At 48.0% G+C, this 20,537-nt stretch overlaps 1 protein-coding gene, 1 long non-coding RNA gene and 1 pseudogene across 3 annotated transcripts in view; 2 read left to right on the top strand and 1 right to left on the bottom strand.

Moving 5' to 3' along the window:
* Positions 1-830: 830 nt before the first annotated feature.
* Positions 831-20,537, top strand: part of LOC103106820 (zinc finger protein 420-like) — a 33,977-nt gene continuing 14,270 nt past the window's right edge. The window contains exons 1-3 of one of the 2 annotated variants that reach the window (XM_056825443.1): positions 831-1,086; positions 1,779-1,896; positions 10,870-10,996. In XM_056825443.1, the coding sequence (XP_056681421.1) occupies positions 1,864-1,896; positions 10,870-10,996 (160 nt within the window). In that variant the 5' untranslated portion in view covers positions 831-1,086; positions 1,779-1,863. The remainder of the gene's footprint in view (positions 1,087-1,778; positions 1,897-10,869; positions 10,997-20,537) is intronic. The other variant, XM_056825442.1, reaches the window with a different exon arrangement.
* On the top strand, positions 1,906-8,419 carry LOC130458797 (uncharacterized). The gene is made up of 2 exons (XR_008918176.1): positions 1,906-4,815; positions 6,700-8,419. It is a non-coding gene; the product is annotated as an uncharacterized LOC130458797 (long non-coding RNA).
* Positions 18,091-18,818, bottom strand: LOC130458870 (tumor protein p53-inducible nuclear protein 1-like; annotated as a pseudogene).

Genomic DNA, 20,537 nt, shown 5'->3' with positions numbered 1-20,537 from the left:
GGACAAGTCACTTTACTCTGTCTGCCTCAGTTTCCTCCCCTGACAAATGAGCTGCAAAAGGACATGGCAAAGCCGCCCAGCCTCTGCCCAGAAAGCCCCAAAGGGGAGGATCAGACAGGCCTGACCAGCCTGAGCCCAGCAGCCTTGCAGACAGACACACAGACACCCCCAGACCGTCCTCTGTCCATCAGGGCCCCCCCCCAGGCCTCTGGAGGGTCTTTGGGCCTCTGGGCTGGGGCGGTGCTGAAGGAGACCCTCCTCAGCCGGCCCAGAGGCCCAGGAGAGCCCGAGGGAGCAGCTCTGCTTCCCCCCAGCCCCGCTCAGGCTCTTTTTGTCTGGATATCACCATGGGGAAACTGAGGCAAAGGCTGGGAAGGGCCTTGGCCGGGCTCCCCCAGCTGGTCTGAGCCCAGATCTTGGGGGCTCCAGGCCCAGGAGGGCAGCCCCCGAGTCACCTGATGCCTCCTCTGGGGAGAGGGTTGGCGCTTCTGTTGGGGAGCCCCTGGGGTCCCCCCAAAGCTGAAGGAGCAGCAGAAAGATCCGTGGAGGAGGGGAAGCTGTGGGAGGGGCCTGGAGGGTCAGCTGCTGCCCTGTGCCTCAGTTTCCTTTTCTGTCAGAAGGGGGATCCTGGCACCCCCCCTCAGGTCCTAGGGAAGGCTGGATCCATTCCCTGATCAGTCAATCAGTAGACACTTATTAGGCACCTGCTGTGTGCCAGGCTCTAGCCTGAGGCAGCCTCCAGTGGAAAGAAGCAGCAGCAGGGCAGGGCTGGAGGGGAAATGGGGGGAGGGGAGAAGGCTGCAGCCTCCCAGCTGGGGAACATTTCCTATATGACCCCTCCCCCACCAGGAGGCTTAGCCCAGGGACCCAGGCCGGAAAACTCCATTTCCCAGAATGCCCTTGTCAGGACGTCATGCAAGCCTCCCCCTTTACTGTAGAAGACTCCATTTCCCAGAATGCCCTTTCCTGACTTCTCGCCCGTCTTGCCTCTTCCCCACTGTGGCAGTCTCAAGGGATGCTGGGAATCTCCTGTGGCTAGTCTCAGCTCTGGAAGGTGCACAGGTGTGCTTCTTGGACCATTTCTGGGTGAGAGGGGGAGGGGACGGAGTCAGTGCGCAGGCGCGGGCTCCCCGCTTTATCAGCTGAGACTTTTTGCTCCCCAACTCTTGGAGACCGAAAAGACTCGGGCGGGTCCGCTTGGGAATGGGTGAGGGCCGCGTGCGCATGTGCAGCAAGAGAGGCGGGGCCGGAGCCCTGATCCCCAAAGTAAGTGCTTGTGGTGGGGGAGGGGCTGTCCATCCCTCTAAAGGACCTCGGAAAAGGGACAAACCTGGAAGTGCCGGGTCAGGTCGGGGCGGCTTTGCCCTCCCCCCACGGGAGCCCGGAGGCAGCTGGGGGAGGGGGGGGCAGTCACAGGAGGGGGCGGGGCTGGTCCGGGCTCTTCCCCAGAAGGGATGTTCACATCCGAACTCACCAGGGGAGCCTGTCAGGGGGCAGCAGGGCTGCCCGCGCCCACATGCCAGGGAACAAGCGGCGATCTCGGGCCCTGAGGAAGTGCCAGCCTAGCCCGCCCCCGCCCCCACCTGATGCCCCCCCATTCCGCGGTAACCCCAAATCTAGCCAGTGCAGCTCCTGAATGGAAGGAAGCCAAGAATGCTAGCAGAGGGGGCGGGGCTTCTTCCTTCCCAGCCCGGGGCTCCCGGTTCCCTCCTATGGGGGGGGAGAGTCTCCCCTGAGACCTGGGAGCCCCCCCTGAGCCCTCCCCCTCTACCCCCCAGGCGCACAGAGCACGTCTCCCCCCTCGGGGCTGCCACCCCCGGAAGCACCCCAGGGTGGCCCCGCAGAGAGCCCGCAGCCAGAGGAATGGCCCCCGGGACCCCGAGGCCCCCCTCCCAGGTGAGTGCAGCCCCTCCCCAGGCCAGGCTGGGATCCTGCAGAGCTCAGAGCTGGGTCTGTGCCAGTCCTCCAGGGGAGCCCCATCCACCCGGTTCTGGGGTTTCCGGGCCTCTGGAGCTCCTGCCGGGATGAGCCGCCCAGGATCCAGGCAGAAGGACCCAGGCGCTGCCATCCCTTCATTCACCTCCCTCACGGGGGATGGCCGGGGTTCCCCCAGCTCCAGGCCTGGGCTTGGGGTCAGTCAGGCCTGCCAGGGGAGCTTCTGCAGGAGTTTTGGGGGAGATAAAAGGAGCCTTTTTAGCCGAAGGAAAGGGCTGGAAGGGCTGCTGAGAAGGGCTCCAGCCAGGCTCCTCTTCTAGGCCGGAGGACTGTGGGGGGAGGGGGGTGGCTGCTTCCCGGGTCAGGCAGTGGCTCAGCCCCCGCCAGGCTTTGGGCCTTATTGGACAGTGAGAAGTGGGGGAGGGCCGGGGCGGGGCGGGAGCTTCTGGGCACATCCATACCCTGTCCTGACCTCTGGGGCGCCCTGAGCTTCTCCCCACATTGGTGGTCTCCAATCCAAAGTACTTTTGCTCAGAGTCAAAATGGCTTTTAATACTTTTTATTCACTAAAGAGGTAGAAAGAGTGAAAGCAGAGAAGTACAAAAGGGCAGAGAAGACGTTAGTTTCTCCGAGATCCTCCCGTGCCTCCGCCAGGACCTCCACCCTTCAGCTGGGATTAGACTCTCTCCAGAAGTCAGGAAAGGGCAGCCAGCTAAGCCTGACCCAAGCTAAAGGGAAGCCAGTTAAGCCTGACTCAAGCTAAAGGGCGGTCAGCTAAGCCTGACTCAAGCTAAAGGGAAGCCAGTTAAGCCTGACCCAAGCTAAAGGGCGGCCAGCTAAGCCTGACCCAAGCTAAAGGGAAGCCAGTTAAGCCTGACCCAAGCTAAAGGGCAGCCAGCTAAGCCTGACCCAAGCTAAAGGGCAGCCAGCTAAGCCTGACCCAAGCTAAAGGGCGGCCAGCTAAGCCTGACCCAAGCTAAAGGGCGGCCAGCTAAGCCTGACCCAAGCTAAAGGGCGGCCAGCTAAGCCTGACCCAAGCTAAAGGGAAGCCAGTTAAGCCTGACCCAAGCTAAAGGGCGGCCAGCTAAGCCTGACCCAAGCTAAAGGGCAGCCAGCTAAGCCTGACCCAAGCTAAAGGGAAGCCAGTTAAGCCTGACTCAAGCTAAAGGGCGGCCAGCTAAGCCTGACCCAAGCTAAAGGGAAGCCAGTTAAGCCTGACTCAAGCTAAAGGGCAGCCAGCTAAGCCTGACCCAAGCTAAAGGGCGGCCAGCTAAGCCTGACTCAAGCTAAAGGGCGGCCAGCTAAGCCTGACCCAAGCTAAAGGGCAGCCAGTTAAGGGCACCCAAGCTAAAGGGCGGCCAGCTAGCCTGACCCAAGCTCCCTCCTAGAGGCCCGTCAAGATGGCGACTTGAGCTGAGGGTGACTCCTGAGGCCAACCTTCCTCCTTAAGCTGCCTCCCTTCCTGGAGGACGTTCTTTAGCCCCGGAAATCGGGACCTTTTCCAGTGACTTCCTCTCCCCTCCCACAGCGTCCAGGCTGCCTAGTACAGCCCAGGGGCGGCGTCTGTGGGAAGCTCTTCTCGCTCAGGAGGGGCGACCCTCATCACGGCTCCCGGCTGATGGGCTTCTGAGGGTGGGAACTCTCTGAGGGCTTCACTTGTTCAGGCTTTTGTTGACTCAACCAAAAGGCAGACAAAGGAGTGAATCCCGCCGGCAGTCTCGGGAGCTACTGAAGTTAGTGTCAACTCGGGATAGATGATAAAGAATTCTCCTTCACCACCTTCCCTGCTCACCGCCCCTCCCCCCTGGCCACAGGAGGAAGAGCCTGGCAGGGCTGGCCCCGAGCTGGGCACAGCGGCGCCAGGGGAGGGGGCTGGGCTGGCCGAGGAGAGCAGGCCTGGGGGGGAGCCGGGGAGGCGGGGCCTGGCAGGAAGGGGCCATCCAAGGGCTCTTGACAGGGCGGCCCCCTGAGCTGGGTGAGCCCCGGCTGTGCCCGCCTGGGGGGTTCCTGCAGTTCCTCCATGGAGGACATTGTGAGGGTCAGAGACGGCTCCGGGCCATTTTTCTGAGCTCAGGATCCAAATTTTCACTGTGGTGGGTGGCAGCTGCAGGTGCCCCCCCCAGTCAGGGTCCCCAGAGCAGGTGTTTGCGGGTGTCTGGCGGGTCATGCCAGGCTGCAGGGTGCCGAGGAGGGCGGCGGGCGGTGGGCAGAGGGCTTTGGTCAGGGTCGGAGCCTTTGATCAGTCCAGCACGAGGTCAGAGGAGAGAATGGACGAGTCGTGCAGAGGAGCCTCTCCTGGCCGCAGTCCTCGGGAGCTCGAGGGTGGCCTGACTCTTCCAGGCTCGAAGGGCCCCGACGTGATTCCTCCCACAGAAGGCTTTGCTGCCATGAGCTGGTTTTTGTGTATTTATCTTTAATCCTTACTTTGTGTCTTACAATCAACACGGTATCGGCCCCAGGGCAGAAGAGCAGTAAGGGCTGGACAAGGGGGGGTCAAGTGACTTACCCAGGGTCACGCAGCTGGGAAGTGTCTGAGGCCAGATCTGAACCCAGGACCCTCCGTCTCTAGGGCTGGCTCTCCGTGCACTGAGCTACCCAGCTGCCCCCAAATTGGTTTAATATCCTAAGCGCAGCCTCCGTCTCTCCAACCCTGCAGCCCACGTGCTACTCTTCTACTGGATGTCTGCTGCCCAGTTAGGGTCGTGCGGGGGGCTCACTCCTGGAAATTGTGATCACGGTGACGTCTCTAGAGGCTCCTCCGTGGGTCCTGGACAGAGATATGAAGGCAGTGAACCACTCCCCTCCCCCCCCCAGGTCACCCCATTCTTGTCAGACTTGCTGACGGGGTCGAGCCCAGACTAATGAGACCAGAGTGAGGAGGTACGGCAGGTCTTCTGGGGGGGCAGGGAGGGGAGGGGGGAGGGAAGAGGCACACCTGGAGGGTGACTGGAGCTGGGATGCAGCCAGGGGGCTGAGAGGGAGGCAGGGGCGAGGGGGCAGCCGGTACCCTGTAAATGGCTAAGGGTCTCCACCAGGGCGGAGAAGGGGGCACCTTTCTATGGGGGGTCTGGGAGAAGGTAACTTGCCTCTTCTCAGTCAGTGTTGGGGTACTTGTGTCCAGTTGGTTGGACGGCCCTAAGGGGGTTGGGAACCTTGGAAGTTCTCAGGCCTGATGGTGGGTCATTAGGCCTGATAGCAGAGTCTGTATAATCGAAAATCAGTTACTCTAAAAAAGAACTACATATCCCAAGAGCCCACTGACTTCCTGTCATTCCGTACTTCCTGTACACGGAGGATAAAGGGCGTGGGCGTTGAGGCTCTTGCTCTTTTTTTTTTGGCATGATGTAGCATCAGCAGTGATGGTGGTAAGGTGGGGAAAATTTGAAAATGGCTCAGCAGCCATGGGCACGTGGTTTTTATTTTGAATCCTCTTTAGTCCTTGATTTCTAATGATCTTTTAAAATCCCTTAAAATATATTATTTTTATTATTGCACATTAATTTTAATCTTTATAATTCCTGATGTTCTTCCAGGTGTTACTGGAGCTTTGTCTCATTGGGGTGCTATTGGGGAAGGGGGAAGGGAAAAGGGGTTTTGGTCCCAGGGTCTGTCAAAAAGGTGCTTCTGGGTGACATCACTGAACTTGATCTTGAGCAACTTAATCTGCATTCTTTTGAGGGGGACTCTTTAAAGGAGTCTCTTTATGGAAGACGGGCTCCGTCCTTTGGCATGTCGAAGAACTTGAATCGGATGGTTGAGTTTGGGGCCTTTGGCCCACGTTGGAGGGCATTTCGAAGAACTCAGCTCAGGATTTCAACTTATTCCTGCCTTAATCACTTGAAGTGAAGTATTTGACCAAAACAGCTGTTTCGTGTCTCCGACATTTACTACCGACTTCTTGGCTCCATAACCTGGATTTCTTGGAGGTTTCTTGGCTGGTCTTTACGACACTTCTTTGAAAATGTCGATCCAGGATGTCCTTTCTAGTTTAGTTTAGTTTATTTGACAAATATTTGTCCATGCGTACTGTAATGGGGAGCTGAGATGGTACCACCCGCCTGGGGACTCCCCAACCCTTGGCTTACGAAAAATAAAGTTTATCTTATAAAGGGAAGCTGATAGGTAGGACCCTCTCACGCTTTAAACTGCCTCCCCCCAACTTCTAAGTCTCCTGCTTAAGGAGAGCCTTCTGTTTCTTCTCTGGGCCTAGCCTACAGCTCTCTGCTCTATGGAACCACACACACACACATACCATCTGACTCTTTCCTGATTAACGCAAGAAAGGGAAAAGCCTGGGTTTGGCTGCACTAAGTAACCCAGAGCAACACATGAAAATCTTTAGATTTCCGGCACACGGACTCCGGGAAAACGGTTTCTTCCAAATCACTTCTCTACCAAGAAGTCCAGAATTTCTCCACGAAATTTTGACTCTCTTGGGAAAATCTCTGATGGCAAAAGCCTCCTCCAGCTTGGTGGAAGTTCCGGCGGAGTCCAAGTCCAAGAAGGAAGAAAGGGCGGGTGTTTTCAGTTCAGCCCCCAAGGCCTTTCTCCTTCCTTGTTTCAAGGACTCTGAAACCAGCCTATCCCTAACTTGGAGTCCTTCATTGCTTCGTTCGTGTTCTCTCCCCTTTCCCTGCCCCTCTGGGAGCTGACAAAAAGTTCCACTGGGTGAATCGTGTGCCATCACTTAAAATTTACTTCAGCATTAGTCATTTTTGTAATGGATATACAACAGATTTCTTTTTTTAAAATTCTTTTCTTCAGAATCCATACTGCGTATTGCTTCTAAAGCAGAAGAGCGGTCAGGGCTAGGCCGTGGGGATGAAGTGACTTGCCCGGTCACCCAGCTAGGAAGTGTCTGAGGCCAGATTTGAACCCAGGACCTCCCATCGCTGGCCTGGCTCGCCATCCACTGAGCTGCCCCGCTGCCCCCTACACAACAGATTTCTAACGGAATTGCTAGCTGACCCTTTAAAAAAATGGAAAGTATTTATGAATATATGTATGGAGCCTGTGGCTAAGATAATTTGACCAATTTCCACGTTATCAAATCTGAGGCCTTAACGGAATTTTTTTCCTAAGTAAGGCTAATCCTTTGGACTAGCGAGTTTACGAACGTTGCAGACTGCTTTTGAGGCAGTTTTATGAAAACAGCTTTAAACTTCCCTCAAAGGCAAATTATTTCTGGAGCTCCTGAATAACGAGCGCTGCACCCACTTGGATGCGGTCCAGCAGAACCCCTCCAGGAATGTTCTCTTCTGAAAAGGGATAGAAAGCCCCCAGGTCTGGACGAAGGCCGCCCAGGCCCCGCGGGCCTCTGCCTCTGACCCTGCACCTGGCTCCCTGGAAGTGATGGAGAAGAGGAGAGTAACCCCAGCATACACGGACAAGACGAGACTTAACCCAAAATCGCCGTCTCCACCCCCACCCTATGAGGCCACGGCTCAGCTCAAAGCCAGAAAACAGGCCCCTAAAAGACAAGGCGCTGAGCATGCCCGAACTTTCCCTCAGGGGTCTCGGAGTCCTGCATCCTTTCCTTCATCCCCTCAGATGGACAGACTAAAGAAACCAAGACATGTCTGGACCCCAATTCTGAGCCGAGATTCCACACTCTCCCCGTGGTCAGTGAAAGCTGGAGATGTCGGCCCACCCGGCCCGTAGCGAAGATCCCAGAGAGACGTCCAGCGGTGCTAATGAGCCGGTCATTCCCGAGGCAGAAGGGGCAGAGGATGCCAGGTAACAAAGGTTTGGAACCCTGGATCTGAGTCCCGAGTTCAGGTCAAGGCTAAGAGAAGAGAATCCCGCAGCACCATCACGCTGCTCGCGTCACAGGAGCCTCTCTGGGGAGCTTCTCATGGGCAGAAATCTTCGAAGGCTCACCCAGTACCTGGACAGGCCGAGGCTGTGCGATCTCCTCAGGCCGGCTGTAGACTGACCGTTCCCAGGGAAGCCGCTCCTTCTGCACGGCTTTCCTAGATGAAGACACAGACCTAAAGCTTCTGTTCTTCCAGCAGAAGTCTTCAGTATCATTCACTGCTTTAACATACTTTTTTTCACATTAAAAACACTTTCCCCGTAGTTCCACGATTCTTGCTTTCTCCTTCCCCCTCCGGGAGCTGACAAGCGATTCCACAGGATTCTCCCTATATCATCACTCAAAACCCATTTCCATATTATTCACTTTTGTAATAGAGTCATCTTGGAAAACCGAATCCCATTCCCATAAAACGAGCGAGGAATCGCCGCTTCTCTTCTGGACTTCTACCCCCACTTCTTGTTCTGCCACGATATTCGGATACACCAAACTCCCTCCCTCCCAGTATGGCGGCCAAGACTCCACGCCATGCTTGATGTCTCCTCCGCAGTGGAATAACCCGTCTAACTCTTACCATTGTCATTGCGGTGACTTATCCAAAGGATGCTGTGATCACTGGCTTCCTGATCGGTCGTATAAAGGCAATAAAACACTTTTCCTTTCAGTGTGTATGAGCTAAGTTGTAGGAAGTCAAAGAATGAATCTGGGTCGATCAGTTGCCAAAGATGAGACTTTCGTCCAGACCTGAAGGAATCCAGTGGGGATAGTAGTGAAGGCTGGGGTGGAGGCTGAAGAAGCTGGGAAAATGCAAGGTCAGGAGTTGGAGAGTCTTGTGTGAGCAACAAGAGCCCAGTGTCACTAGATTCAGAGTATGGAAGGGAATAAGGGGAGAGGGAAGCTGCCGGGGTGGGGGGGGGCAGCCTTGCAGGGGCCTGGGAGGAGGGCTCACTGGTGCCAGTGGCATTGCAGATAGCCGAGGGCAGAGCTTGGGCTGGAGAGGCTGGCAGGATCCTGAGGTCCCGGCCTTGGGCGCCACTGGAGGACGGCCGAGATCTCAGGATGTCAGAGGCAGGCAGGTGGGGCACTGGGGGCTGCCAGGAACCAGCCAGAGTAGACAAGTTCCATAAAAGACACTGTCCACCGCCCTCGAAATGGAGGTCTCTGCATTCTTCCCTGTGGGCCCAGGTTTCTCTGCTTTCCTTCAGGCCTGACACCCTCCTGCCTAGCTTCTGGCTCTGTTGGAATGAGGAGCTTTTGCTGCCCTGCTTCTGGCAGCTGCCCTTTGTGCCGGGCTTTCTCTTTCCTGTCTGAACTCTGAATACCCATCAGATGTGTCAGGAGCAATTCTACCCCTGGGATCTAGGAGGCTCCAGGGGTGTTCTCTGCCCCTGCTATTGTTGTGGGAGAGGGAATGCTGGTTCTGGCCCAAAGAACTGCAGCTCAGGCCCGTTCCTCTCAAGACATGAAGGTGTCTGTTGAAGGATGTTTCATATACTGAGGTCACAGGGATAGGAAAAGCCATTGCCGGGGGGTGCAATAGTCCCCAGAAGGCTATAGAAGGCAGCGAAATGGCCTCTGCAGGGTTCAGTTTGCTAGATTGTGTTGAGTATCTGGAAAATTGTGTCTTCCCATTCTTGGAAACTATTAGCCTTTCCTCGGACTATTCCTCCCCCTGGATGTGCCAAGGACATTCCAGGCTGAAAAACAAGGAATGGGTCAGGCGGGGCTAAAATGGAAGGATTTCCAATACCAACTATGCCCTGTGTTTTCCCTGGAGCACATGAGAAAGTAGGAGAGCCCTGCCAAGAGGCGGGTGATTGTCCGATCTGGCCACTGCCTTGTCCGTTATTCCTCAGTCGGCCTCTTAGCTTCTTCTCTTGACCCCAGGTTTCCGTAGTTACACGGCGAGGCTTAGATCCTTTGTTTTTGAAAATTAAATTTGAATTTTTGTGGAATTAATTTCCCTTTAGCCTGACCAAGGTCAAAGCTCCAGATTTGCTGTCCCCTTCATCCCAGGTTATGAAACTAAGGGGAACCTCCCTTCTTTTGTTCAACTCAAAAGATTAAGAGCAGAACTTCCGACAGTGGACTAAGCCTGCCACAAGACTGGGGAAAGTGAGGACTGACACTTTCCTTGTATGGACAAGGACTTACTTCTTCTCTGATGAAGTAATGAGGGAAGAGTTGAGGTCTTTTGAATCTGAGATGCCAGGGGAGGGTTTTGAAAAGTGAGAGAGAGACAAGGAGAAGAGACAGAAGAAGAGAGATAAACACAATAGACCTGTGCAAGAGTCAACTGATTACATTAAATGACCAATCAATTAATAAATTATTTAAAATGAAGACATTCTGCCTCTTGAGTATTCCAGCCATTACACTTTCAGTGTCTTTCTTTGAAATTAGCTCAATCGCCAACCTCCGTTAATAAAATGTTATATTTTAAAACGACGAATGCCCCTTTCTTTCCTCCTCATATTTAATCCTTTTTTTCTGTGTAACTAAATGTAAAATGACTGAATATATTCCAGTAACAATGACAAATAAATCACAGGATATTTTGCTTATGGCACATCCTACCCAATGTAACATGAGACTGCACTTCTTCACTTAACTAGAATCAGAGTCTGGTCCCATGTAACTCTGTGGAAGAAGCCTCTTTATTCTTTCATCTAGATAAGTGTGTTTCAGCCTTTTAGGAAATTAAGTCAAGAATTCTTTTTTCTTTGTTTTCTCCTCATTAATCATTGGTCATGTTTTTACCCCTGGAAAACAGAGTACATGTTTCTTTCTCAAGATCTCTTCAAAAAAATGTTACCAGATCAATTCTGGCACTTGGGATGAGGAGGAATTTCAGATCACCTCTTTCTCCTCCGCAGAATCTCCCACCTCACTCAGAGAGCACTTCCCAGCTCCCTGGTTCCATAGGGAAAAGCATTTCAGAGTAAGATACTTCTCCAGGTTTGACTCTTCCAACATGATTCCTGGCTCTGACATTCTTCAAAATTAGGAGTTTGGGTAAATCCTTTGTGTGCTTCAGTTTCTTCTAGTCAGCGGACGAGGGTTGTACTAGATGAATTCTGAAGGTTCAGCTCTACATCGTGTGACTTTTGCTGTTTTAGGGGTCCATAACACTCAAGGATGTGGCTGTGGACTTCACCCAGGAGGAGTGGCGCCTGTTGGACCACTCTCAGAAAGAGCTGTACCTGGAGGTCATGCTGGAGAATGTGCAGAATCTACAGACTGTGGGTAAGGACCATTTCCTCTGTTAACTCTGAATCTGCCATTAAGGGACTGTCTTCATTCCAAGTCAAATATCTAGGATTTTAAGCCTTTGTCAGTGATAAAAAAAAAAAAGCAAAAGTGCTGATCTCTACCCTGCGTTCTCCTTTTGCCTGCTTTTTTAAAGGTCTTTTAATTAATTATTATTATTAATATTTAAATTAATAATTAAAATGTCTTTTAATTATGTGATGGGAAGCTGGGACTTTCCTTTCTTACTCCTGAAAATGTTTCTCCTCTGTTTTAGATAGCTTAAGGTGAAAACTTAAACCAGTGTTACGGATTTACATTCCAGAAAAGTAATCTCTGGAGTCATCTAGTCCACCCTCTAATTAGACCTGATTTTTCTGTACAAATTCTCTGTTTCTTTCCAAGCAGCTTTTCCTTGAAGATGGGCATTGAAGGGAACCCTCTACCTGCCAAGGCTCTCCTTCCCCTTTGGGCTGGGTCTGGTCTTTAGAAAGGATTTCTTGTCATCAAGTATTAATGGGGGAGGAGAAGCCAAGAAGGAGGCATAGCAGAAGCAAAAGCTGGAACTACCCTGAGAATCTCAAAGCATCCTTAAAATGTGCTTTTAAATGACTAGAGTCAGAGAACAAACATGGGTAAGAGTAAGGTGACTCTCCTGAGGAAAACAACTTGAAAGTTGGTAAGAAAAGGTCTATTTTTGGGGAAAAGGGGCAACTGGAACTCTGCCCAGGAGTGCAAACAATCCATCCCCCACATACTGCTCTGGGTTCCAGACCTAAGCACAAGCCAACTTTGAGGCCTGGGGACCCTTCTTAAGCCTATATTACTAGCTCAGTGGATGCCCACCCCTTGAAATATGAGGGCTTAGCACAAGGTTGTATTGAGGCCCCAAGGTCACTTGGTCAGTTCAAGCCTGTGGTGAAGTCTCTATCCCCAGGGCAAAGTAGCTCCCAGTTCTCTGAGCCCTGCAAGCCATCCGCAGTCCCTAGAGAAGACTCAATCAGCAGCTTTCAGAGTGTCCAGTTCACAGACCATGATACCACATTGGAAGAAATGAACCTTGCAGAAAACCAGAACTACAGCAGAGGAGAGCAGCAAGGAAAAACTGAAGTTTAAGAGATTGTCCTATCTACCCTGAGAACAAAGCCTAACTTTGAGATAGAAGTCAAATAAAAAAAAAAGTCTTGGAAAATGCCCCAAAGCAAAAGAAACATCTAAACATTGAAAATGCCTACAGAGACAAAGAAGAGCAAGCCACAGACTCAGGAAGAGTTTGGAGTATGAAAGCAGCCAGATACAATACTTCAAACAATAATGGGCATTGGTCTCAGGTGCTAGAATTCAAAAAGGAATTCAAAAATCAAATGAGAGAAGAGGATGAAAAATGGGGAAAAGAAATGAAAGTAATGGAAAAAGAAAATAAGAATTGAAAAAGCACATTGGTCACGTGGTAAAAGATGCACAAAAATAGTTTCTTTAAAAGTAGAATTGTTCAACTGGAAAAAGAGGGTAAAAAATTTGATACAGAAAATAGTTCTAGGAAAAGTAAAGTGGACTAAGTGGAAAAGGAAGATCAAAAGTTCATGGAAGAAAATAATTCTTTTAAAATTAGAATTAGGTATATAGAAACTGATGACTTTATAAGACAAAATAAATAGTCATTTAAAATAGAAGAAACTATGAAATATTTCACTGAAAAAACAATTGACCTGGAAAATAGATCCAGGAAAGGTAATCTAAAATTCATTAGACTACCAAAAAAGAAGCCTACGTGTCATATTACAAAATAAGTTATCAAAGAAAACTGTTGATATTCTTGAATCATATATGAAAAGAAATTAAAAGAATCAACAGATCAAGTCCTATAATAAATCTCCAAATGACAACTCCCAGGAATGTTATAGCTAAATTTTAGAACTCTCATGCTAAGGAGAAAGTACTGCATTAAGCCAGAAAGAGAAAAATCAAATATCATGGAGCTTTAGTGTTCATTACACAGGATCTGGCAGTTTCTACATTAAAGGACTGAATGCTTGGAATATGATATTCTGGAAGGCAGGGAAACTGGGTTTACAATCTTGAATCACCAGCCATCAAGACGGACTATATTCTTTCAGGGGGAAAGATGTTTGTTTAATAAAATTGAGGATGTTCCCAAATTCCTGATAGAGCAGATCAAAGCAGAAGAGTTTCTGTCCTAATACAAAATTCAAGAGAAACACAAAAAGGTAAGAAAGGGAAAATTTACCAAACACAATGAGCAAGAGTTGTTTATATGCCTAGAGGAAAGATGATATTTGTAACTCTTAAAATTGCTATCCTTATCATAGTAGTTCAAAAGAAGTCTACATAGACAGAGGGCGTGACACTAAACTGTTTAGGAAGATATACAAAAAAAAAAATTGTGGGTTGAAAAAGAGGAAAGCACTGAGAGAAAAAAGAAGAGAGAAATAGCGTGGGATAAATTATATCAAATAAAGAAGCCTGGGATGAAAAACTGTTCTAGTGAAGGGGATGAAGAGCATGGTGAGAGGCAAATATTAAAACTTGTCCTCAGCAGAATCTGCTCAGAGAGGGAATAACAGCCAGGCTCATTGGGGTATGTAATCTTATCTTACTCTATAGAGAAATAGAAGGAGAATAAGAAAGGTTGTGGAGGGAGGGGAATCATGTAAGGGAAGTAGAATAGGGAGAGTGTTAAAAGGCCCTAAAGAAAACCAGAATTGGGCAGAGAATAAGAAAGGTGATGGTAGGGAGGAGAATAAAGGAGGGGACATGGGGGAGTGATTAAAGGTGAAATCTGTAGAGGGGGAATTAGAGGAAAAAGGATAGTATTAAAAGAGGACAACAAGATGAAGGGGAATACAGAGATGGTCATCATAATTGGGATTATGAATAAAGTAAACTCACCCAGAAAAACAGAAGCAGAACTCTGGACGGACTGAAAACCTGAGTCCTACGATGTGTTTTTTACAGGAAACACATTTGACACACACAAGCAGACTTAGAGAAAGTAAAGGTGAGGAGATGGAGCGGAATCTACTGGGCTGCCCCTAAGGGAAGAAAGCAGTGACAGCATTCACTCTCTCAGACGTGCCTAAGGCCAGAATAGATCTGACGAAGAGATGAGGGCAGTAATCACAGCTTGATAAAAGGCGACATAGACAGCGAGGCAACATCGGTACTTAACATGCAGGCAGGCACCGAGTGTATGTATAGCCTCCAGGTTTTTGTGTTTTGAGCAAAAGACATGCTCTTTGCTGACAAAGGCCATGCACTTTCAGGAAGTGCAAAACGCACCCGATGCCCCCCTCCCCCATGCAAAAGCCGGTGTCCGTACATGGGTACGCGCTGCCGCACCTGTTTGCTTTTCGTCTTCTGGCAAAGTGCTGTGTTGTGTTCGGTCTGTCTCGTGAAACCAGCCTTCATCTGCGCACCAATCAATACCAAAGTTGTCTGCAAAAACAGAAACCAGACGGTGAGCGGCTCAAGGAATAAGCTGCCGTTGGTGCCTGGACCGATGTGCGGGATTTCTCCTAACTGAAGCCTTTCAAGCTGCTCCAAGTTTCTGTGTATGGAAACACATTTACAAGGCCCGCCGTCCAACAGGCGATGCTATTTAATCGAGTTACAAAACGGGTTGTTCTTGGGCGTAAAAAAACCAGGCTGTTCCCAACGCTTCTGAAACAAAAGCAAAGCCACTCGTTTTCTTTTTAAAGAGACAACAAGGCCCGGAATCTCTGAAGAAACCCAAACCAAGCGCCCTCCCAGCACTTCAGCCCGACCTCCCCTCCAGTGGCTGGATTTGTCAGCAGCCGTCCAGTTAGAAAACACAAATCCCTTGAAATCCCAGACACAATACAGAGCATTGTTTTATGGAGCACATTTAGATGGAAACCAAACAAAAAAATGCAATGAATATAAGTTAAAAGAGTCCCCAGTGATGCGCCACCGTATCTCGTCTTGCACGGAAGTGCCTTTTCCGAAAGCAACTTCCTCTCCCGACACAAAGACAGTAAAGCAGAGACGTCCTCCTGGCCGCAGGGCCGGACTGTCCTAGTTTTCAAACTGCTTAAGCTGCACAGTTTGTTTTCTAAATATAAAAATGTAAGTAACATTTTAGAGATCCACACGGAAAGGAGTGAAATCCCGCTCCCTACCTTAACGGCTCACAAAAGACCTTCCCTTCTGGTGACCAGCCCTGTTAGCCGTCGGGTCTTAAAAACGGCAACGACAGCCGACAGATTAGTGTGTCTCTGTGCAAGGAGCAGCCTCAATAGCAGAAAGAGAAGAGCCAACACTCAGAAGTCCTTTCACTTCCTCCCTCAATCTCACTGTTTAAAGTGACAATTTGTAGGGTCTCATTTGAGGTGAACAGACTTCATCTGCCTTCATGTTTGCCGTTTCCAACTCGAAAGGAGTTAGGCTATTCTCTTCCTTGCTCTTTTACGTTTAAGAAAACAAAGGATGTGTGTGATTTCACTTGGAAAGCATAGAATAAGCAAATGATAGAAGGCTTTATCAGGTGGCAAACTGATTGTTGTCCTGCCAGAAGAGGGTTAGCATAGGCTGGAAGAGAATCAAACTGGTGACAGAAAAGTATGTGAACCAGGGAACACAGCGCAAATCAAGAACAGGACAGGAACAAAAACTCCCCGAAGTAGGACGTTTTAGAATAAAACCACTTTAGAACTACAAACACAAAACAAATCAATCTTACTGAAACTATAAATGCATAGTAACATTTCAGTTTATATCGCAGTAATGACAATAGCTCAAACCGAAGACAAGTGAAAGTCTTAGGGGGGCGCACGTCTTGTATTTTAGAGAGAACAGGCTGAAGAAATGACATTTCAGATCACTAACACTTATTAACAAAATTTCAAATCTAATCTCTTTGGCCACATATCAAAAAATACCTCAGATTCATATTACCCACGAAGCTACGTGCCTTGCACCTTCAATTAATCAGGAACTTCAACCAAATTTTAGGTGGGAAATTTTGACGCCAACATAAATACATCCTTACAACATAGACAACATCCCGGTCACTCTCACCCTATAAAATTCCAAGTTTTGTTTTTTTTAAAGAAATTTAAATTTATGAAACTAAGCTGACAGGCAAACAAAGGGTCTGTCGATAACAGAATGAATAAATGAATTAAAAGCCCTCTAAAAAGGAAAGAAAAGATGTCATTTTATACAGAAATCTGTTCATGTGGCCATAGCGAATTGTCAGAGCAATGTCAGATCTATAGCTCAAGGCACCAGCGCTTCATGTAACCTATGTACATACACACATGTATATGTGCATCTTCCTCCTCAATACTCGGAAGCGATTTAGCCATATTATTTTCAAGTTATCAGACCGTATTGCCCACAAATCATCCTCCATTGTAAACACAAGCGGTAACAAAGCACTAGCCCCGGTTTGACGGAGCTTTGTGGACTTGGCCCCTAATTAGAAAAAATAAATACTGGGGAAGGCATGAAAAGTAGACTGAAGTCCTGTATTTTGAAAACGACACGAAGTATTTTAAGCATCTAAATACAGAACCCATTTGAACTCTTGGCTTCCAACGATCTCATGCCGTTTGACAAAGATCGTAGCTCACACAAAGGGCTCCTGTATTCCCTGACATTTGAAGTCTACGCAGAGCTATCTGAAGTAATACTCTGCATGGTTATAATGCTTTTCCTCTTGAAAGTCTCTTAACATTTCCTGTTTAAAGAGGGCTAGACTCTGAAAAGTTCAGTATCACCTGATGATTCTCTTCTATTACTAGTTAATACAAGGAACCGAATTTGTTGTGTAGGTCGCTCGGCAGTCATTAAAAGTTTTGTCTTTTGTGGATCTAATTATCTTGAAGAGAAATTAAACAAGAGCTTGGATGCATTAGCACCCGCCCTCCTAAACCACCTGCCCAGCCTCGGCAGAGATTATGTAACCAAATAACGTATTCAGTGGAGCTAGTGCCTTGGACTGACATGGAAGGTCCAGTTCTAGAAATAGAAAACTCTACTTCAAACCTTTGTAACCCTCACAATGTCCCTGTGAGGCAGCTATTTTTGTTCCTCTATTGAAGAGGGCGTAGTTCAAGGTTTTGCCTGAAACGGAACAATCAGCCCATTGATTAAGAGCCCAAAACAAGAAAATCAGAGCTCCTAATCTCCACTCAAGACAATCTTGGTCTGGAAGCAATTTTTTTTTAATCAGGGGCCAATCCACACATCACATATCAGTCTAGGCACAATGATAGAAAAAGAAGGATAAAGACCCGCACTTTTCATTGTATAGAAGTGAAGAAGAGGCTGTGTTAATTGTTATGTGACAAAAATGGCTACTTTCTCATTCTGCCGCGTATAGGCAAATAAAGACGAGTAAGTAAGTATAAACCACAGGCCTGCTGCATGTCCCACAATAACCTGTAATAGTCGTACCACATGATTATAGTAATCAGAAGCATAGCCAACTCCTGTCTACAAGCGAAAGCCTGCACGTGCCTGACACACAAATGAACTGTGTCTGACGAAGAAAAAGCAAAATAGCAAGTTCTCTTGCAACACATTCAGTCATGGCAACCATTGCCTTTTGATGCTTGTATTGGTGTGTAAAAAAAGGTATTCGTTATATACGGAAAAGATCATCACGTCGTGGCCATTAACGTGGATGGCTGACCCTGAGAAACGCCGTTTCCTCAAACTTGATTACGCGATACAAGAAAAAGGATTCAGCAGAAACGTGCCTATTCCGTCACTCGTGAAGAAATTTCTTTGAAATGCCAGCTAACTCACACATAAATTAGTTAGTCAGATGTTCCCCAAATACGAAACCCTGTGGTTGTACTAGTGTTCTAAAACGTTCTGGAAAAATCTAGAAAAAGACATTAACTTAAGAGCAAGGCACGGTGTGGTAACCAGAACGCACACTTTAAAAACTGTCTAGAGAGTTCCGTTGAAATGATGGATCAGTCAAGCTGCGAATACACAGCCTTCGTCAGGCGAGCACGCGGGCGCACGTCACGCACTCTCTCGTGCACAAAGCCAAGAGCGATACGCCAACAAGCTGATGTGACGGAGACCCGGAATCCTTAGTACTTGTACTGACGCTGGCCAGGCTGGTGAACAACCCGCCCATGGTGCCTGATCTGCCGAGAGCGGCGATCCCTGGAAAGATTCTGGCGACGGAGGCCGTTTCTGTTCAAAGAATGTCTTTCACTGTGTTCTTTCATCCACCGGGCGGGACGAAAACTTCTGGTTTGTTCAAGGAGAGTTGAAGGAGCAGCAAGAGCTGCAACACAGCAGTGAACATGCTGCCCCGCGTCATTCGGTACGTCCAGTCTCGGGCTGCTTGGATTACGAAACTCATCTGTCTCACAGCCAGCCTCATTAAGATTTCGGGAGGAATGATAAAGTGACATGCTGGGGTGCGCAATGAGGAGGTTTTCCAAAGGACTAGTTTCCACTTTGATAGTGGTTAATCCACCGGCAGTAAAGCCTGGGGGAGGGGTGATAAACCAACGCTCCTCCATCGGACAGGCCCCAAATTGGACGAAGCAAGATTCACTAGTATCAGCTAAACATTCCAAGGAAGTTGGCAAACAGGAAAAAACTGGAGGATGATTAGTTGGAGACTGACGTCTTCCTCTTCTACTTCTGTGGAAAAATTAGTGTCTACAAAGTCAACAAGAATCCATTCATCATCTTCTTTTTCACTAAATTCTGGTTCTTGGCCAGAAGAGTTCTTGATTTCACCCACAAACATACTATTCAACCTCTGGAACGTGGTTAAGGCAAGAATGAGATGTTGGCTGGTTCTTTAGCTGTGATTTCAAAACACTGTCTTCAGTTAGTGCAATGGCACAGACAGGAAGTTAAAGGGCATAAATTCTTATTTAAATAAGGTATGGAGCACGGAGAGTCATTCTCAGGCTGGCCTCGGAAGCTGCAGCCAGGGACTGAGGAGCTAGTGGTGGAGGGGCGCAACTTCAACGCCCCCGGGCGGCTGAGGTAGCTGCGAAGGGCCAGGCAAGGGGAACAAGCGGCGTCTAGCTCCTCATCCTAGTCTTCCTTCTCAGCCTCCGGAGGCCGCCGCCGCCGCCGGTCCCGCAGTGACTATAGCCTAGCCTCCAGATTTTTAAAGTAGAAACTACAGGAGAATAAGGAGGAAATTGGAAATAAAAGTATTCTGGTGGGGGACCTCAATCTTCCCCTATCAGAACTAGATAAATCCAATTAAAAATATACAAGAAAGAAGTAAAGGAAGCGAATGAAATTGTAGAAAAGTTACATTCAGTACACAATGTGCGAAAACTGAATGGAGTGAAAAAGAAATATACCTTTTTAGGAGCACATGGAGCATAAGGAAAATTAACCAGGTACTAGGTCATAAAGACTTCACAATGAAATGCAAAAAAGCAAACCTTTTCAGATCATAATGCAATAAAAGGTATAATCAATGTGAGTTATAGGAAATAAATTAAAAATTTATTGGAAACAAACTCAATTCTTCAAAACAGGTGGGTCCATGAACAAATTATGGAAACAAGGGATTCATAAAAGGAGATGGAGAAGATAACATACCAAAAATTATGGGAAATAGCCAAAGCAGTTCTTGGGGGAAAATTTATGCCCTTGAATGCTTCTATTGATAAAATAAAGAAAAAAAAAACCACAAATAAATTGTATATGCAACTAAAAAAAACTGAAAAGAGAACAAATTTAAAATCTCCAAGTAAAGACTAATTTGGAAGTAAAAAAAATCAAAAGAAAAATTAATAAGATTGAAAGTAAGAGAACTATTGAACTAATAAGATTAGGAGTTGGTTTTCTGAAGAAAAAACAACAACAAATAAAAGAGAGCATTGGTTAATTTGATTTAGAAAAGAAAAGATGATCAAATTGCCAGTATCAAAAATAAAAAGGGTGGATTTACTTCCAAAGAAGAGGAAAAGAAAGCATTAGGAGCCCAATTATGGCAATAAATCTGACAACCTAGGTGAAATGGGTGAATGTTTACAAAAGTATTAATTGCCCAGATTAACAAAAGAGAAAAAAGAAAACTCAAATTAGCCCATCTTAGGAAAAGAAATTTGAAGAAGCCATCAATGAAAATCCCCAGGGTCAGATGGATTCACAAGTATATCCTACCCTATATTTAAAAAACAATCCCAATACTATTTAAACTATTTGGCAACTTTGATCCAACCATACCACTGCTGACTTTATACTCCAAAGAGATCATAAGGAAAAAACTTGCACAAAAATATTTATAGCCACACTCTTTGTGGAGGCAAAAAACTGGAAAAAGAGGAGATGCCCTTCAATTGTGGAATGGCAGAACAAATTTTGGTATCTGTTGGTAATGGAATACTATTGTGCTGAAAGGAATAATAAACGGAGGAATTCCATGTGAACTGAGACGACCTCCAGGAACTGATGCAGAGTGAGAGGAGCAGAACCAGGAGAACATGGTACACAGAGACTGATACATTGTGGCACAATTGAATGTAATGGGCTTCTCTAGTAGCAGCAATGC

Source organism: Monodelphis domestica, chromosome 4 (assembly GCF_027887165.1).
Source record: "Monodelphis domestica isolate mMonDom1 chromosome 4, mMonDom1.pri, whole genome shotgun sequence".
In the NCBI taxonomy this organism is placed as follows: Eukaryota; Metazoa; Chordata; class Mammalia; order Didelphimorphia; family Didelphidae; genus Monodelphis; species Monodelphis domestica.
The sequence above is the reverse complement of the archived record's forward strand: the minus strand, read 5'-3'. Positions and strand labels throughout refer to the sequence as shown.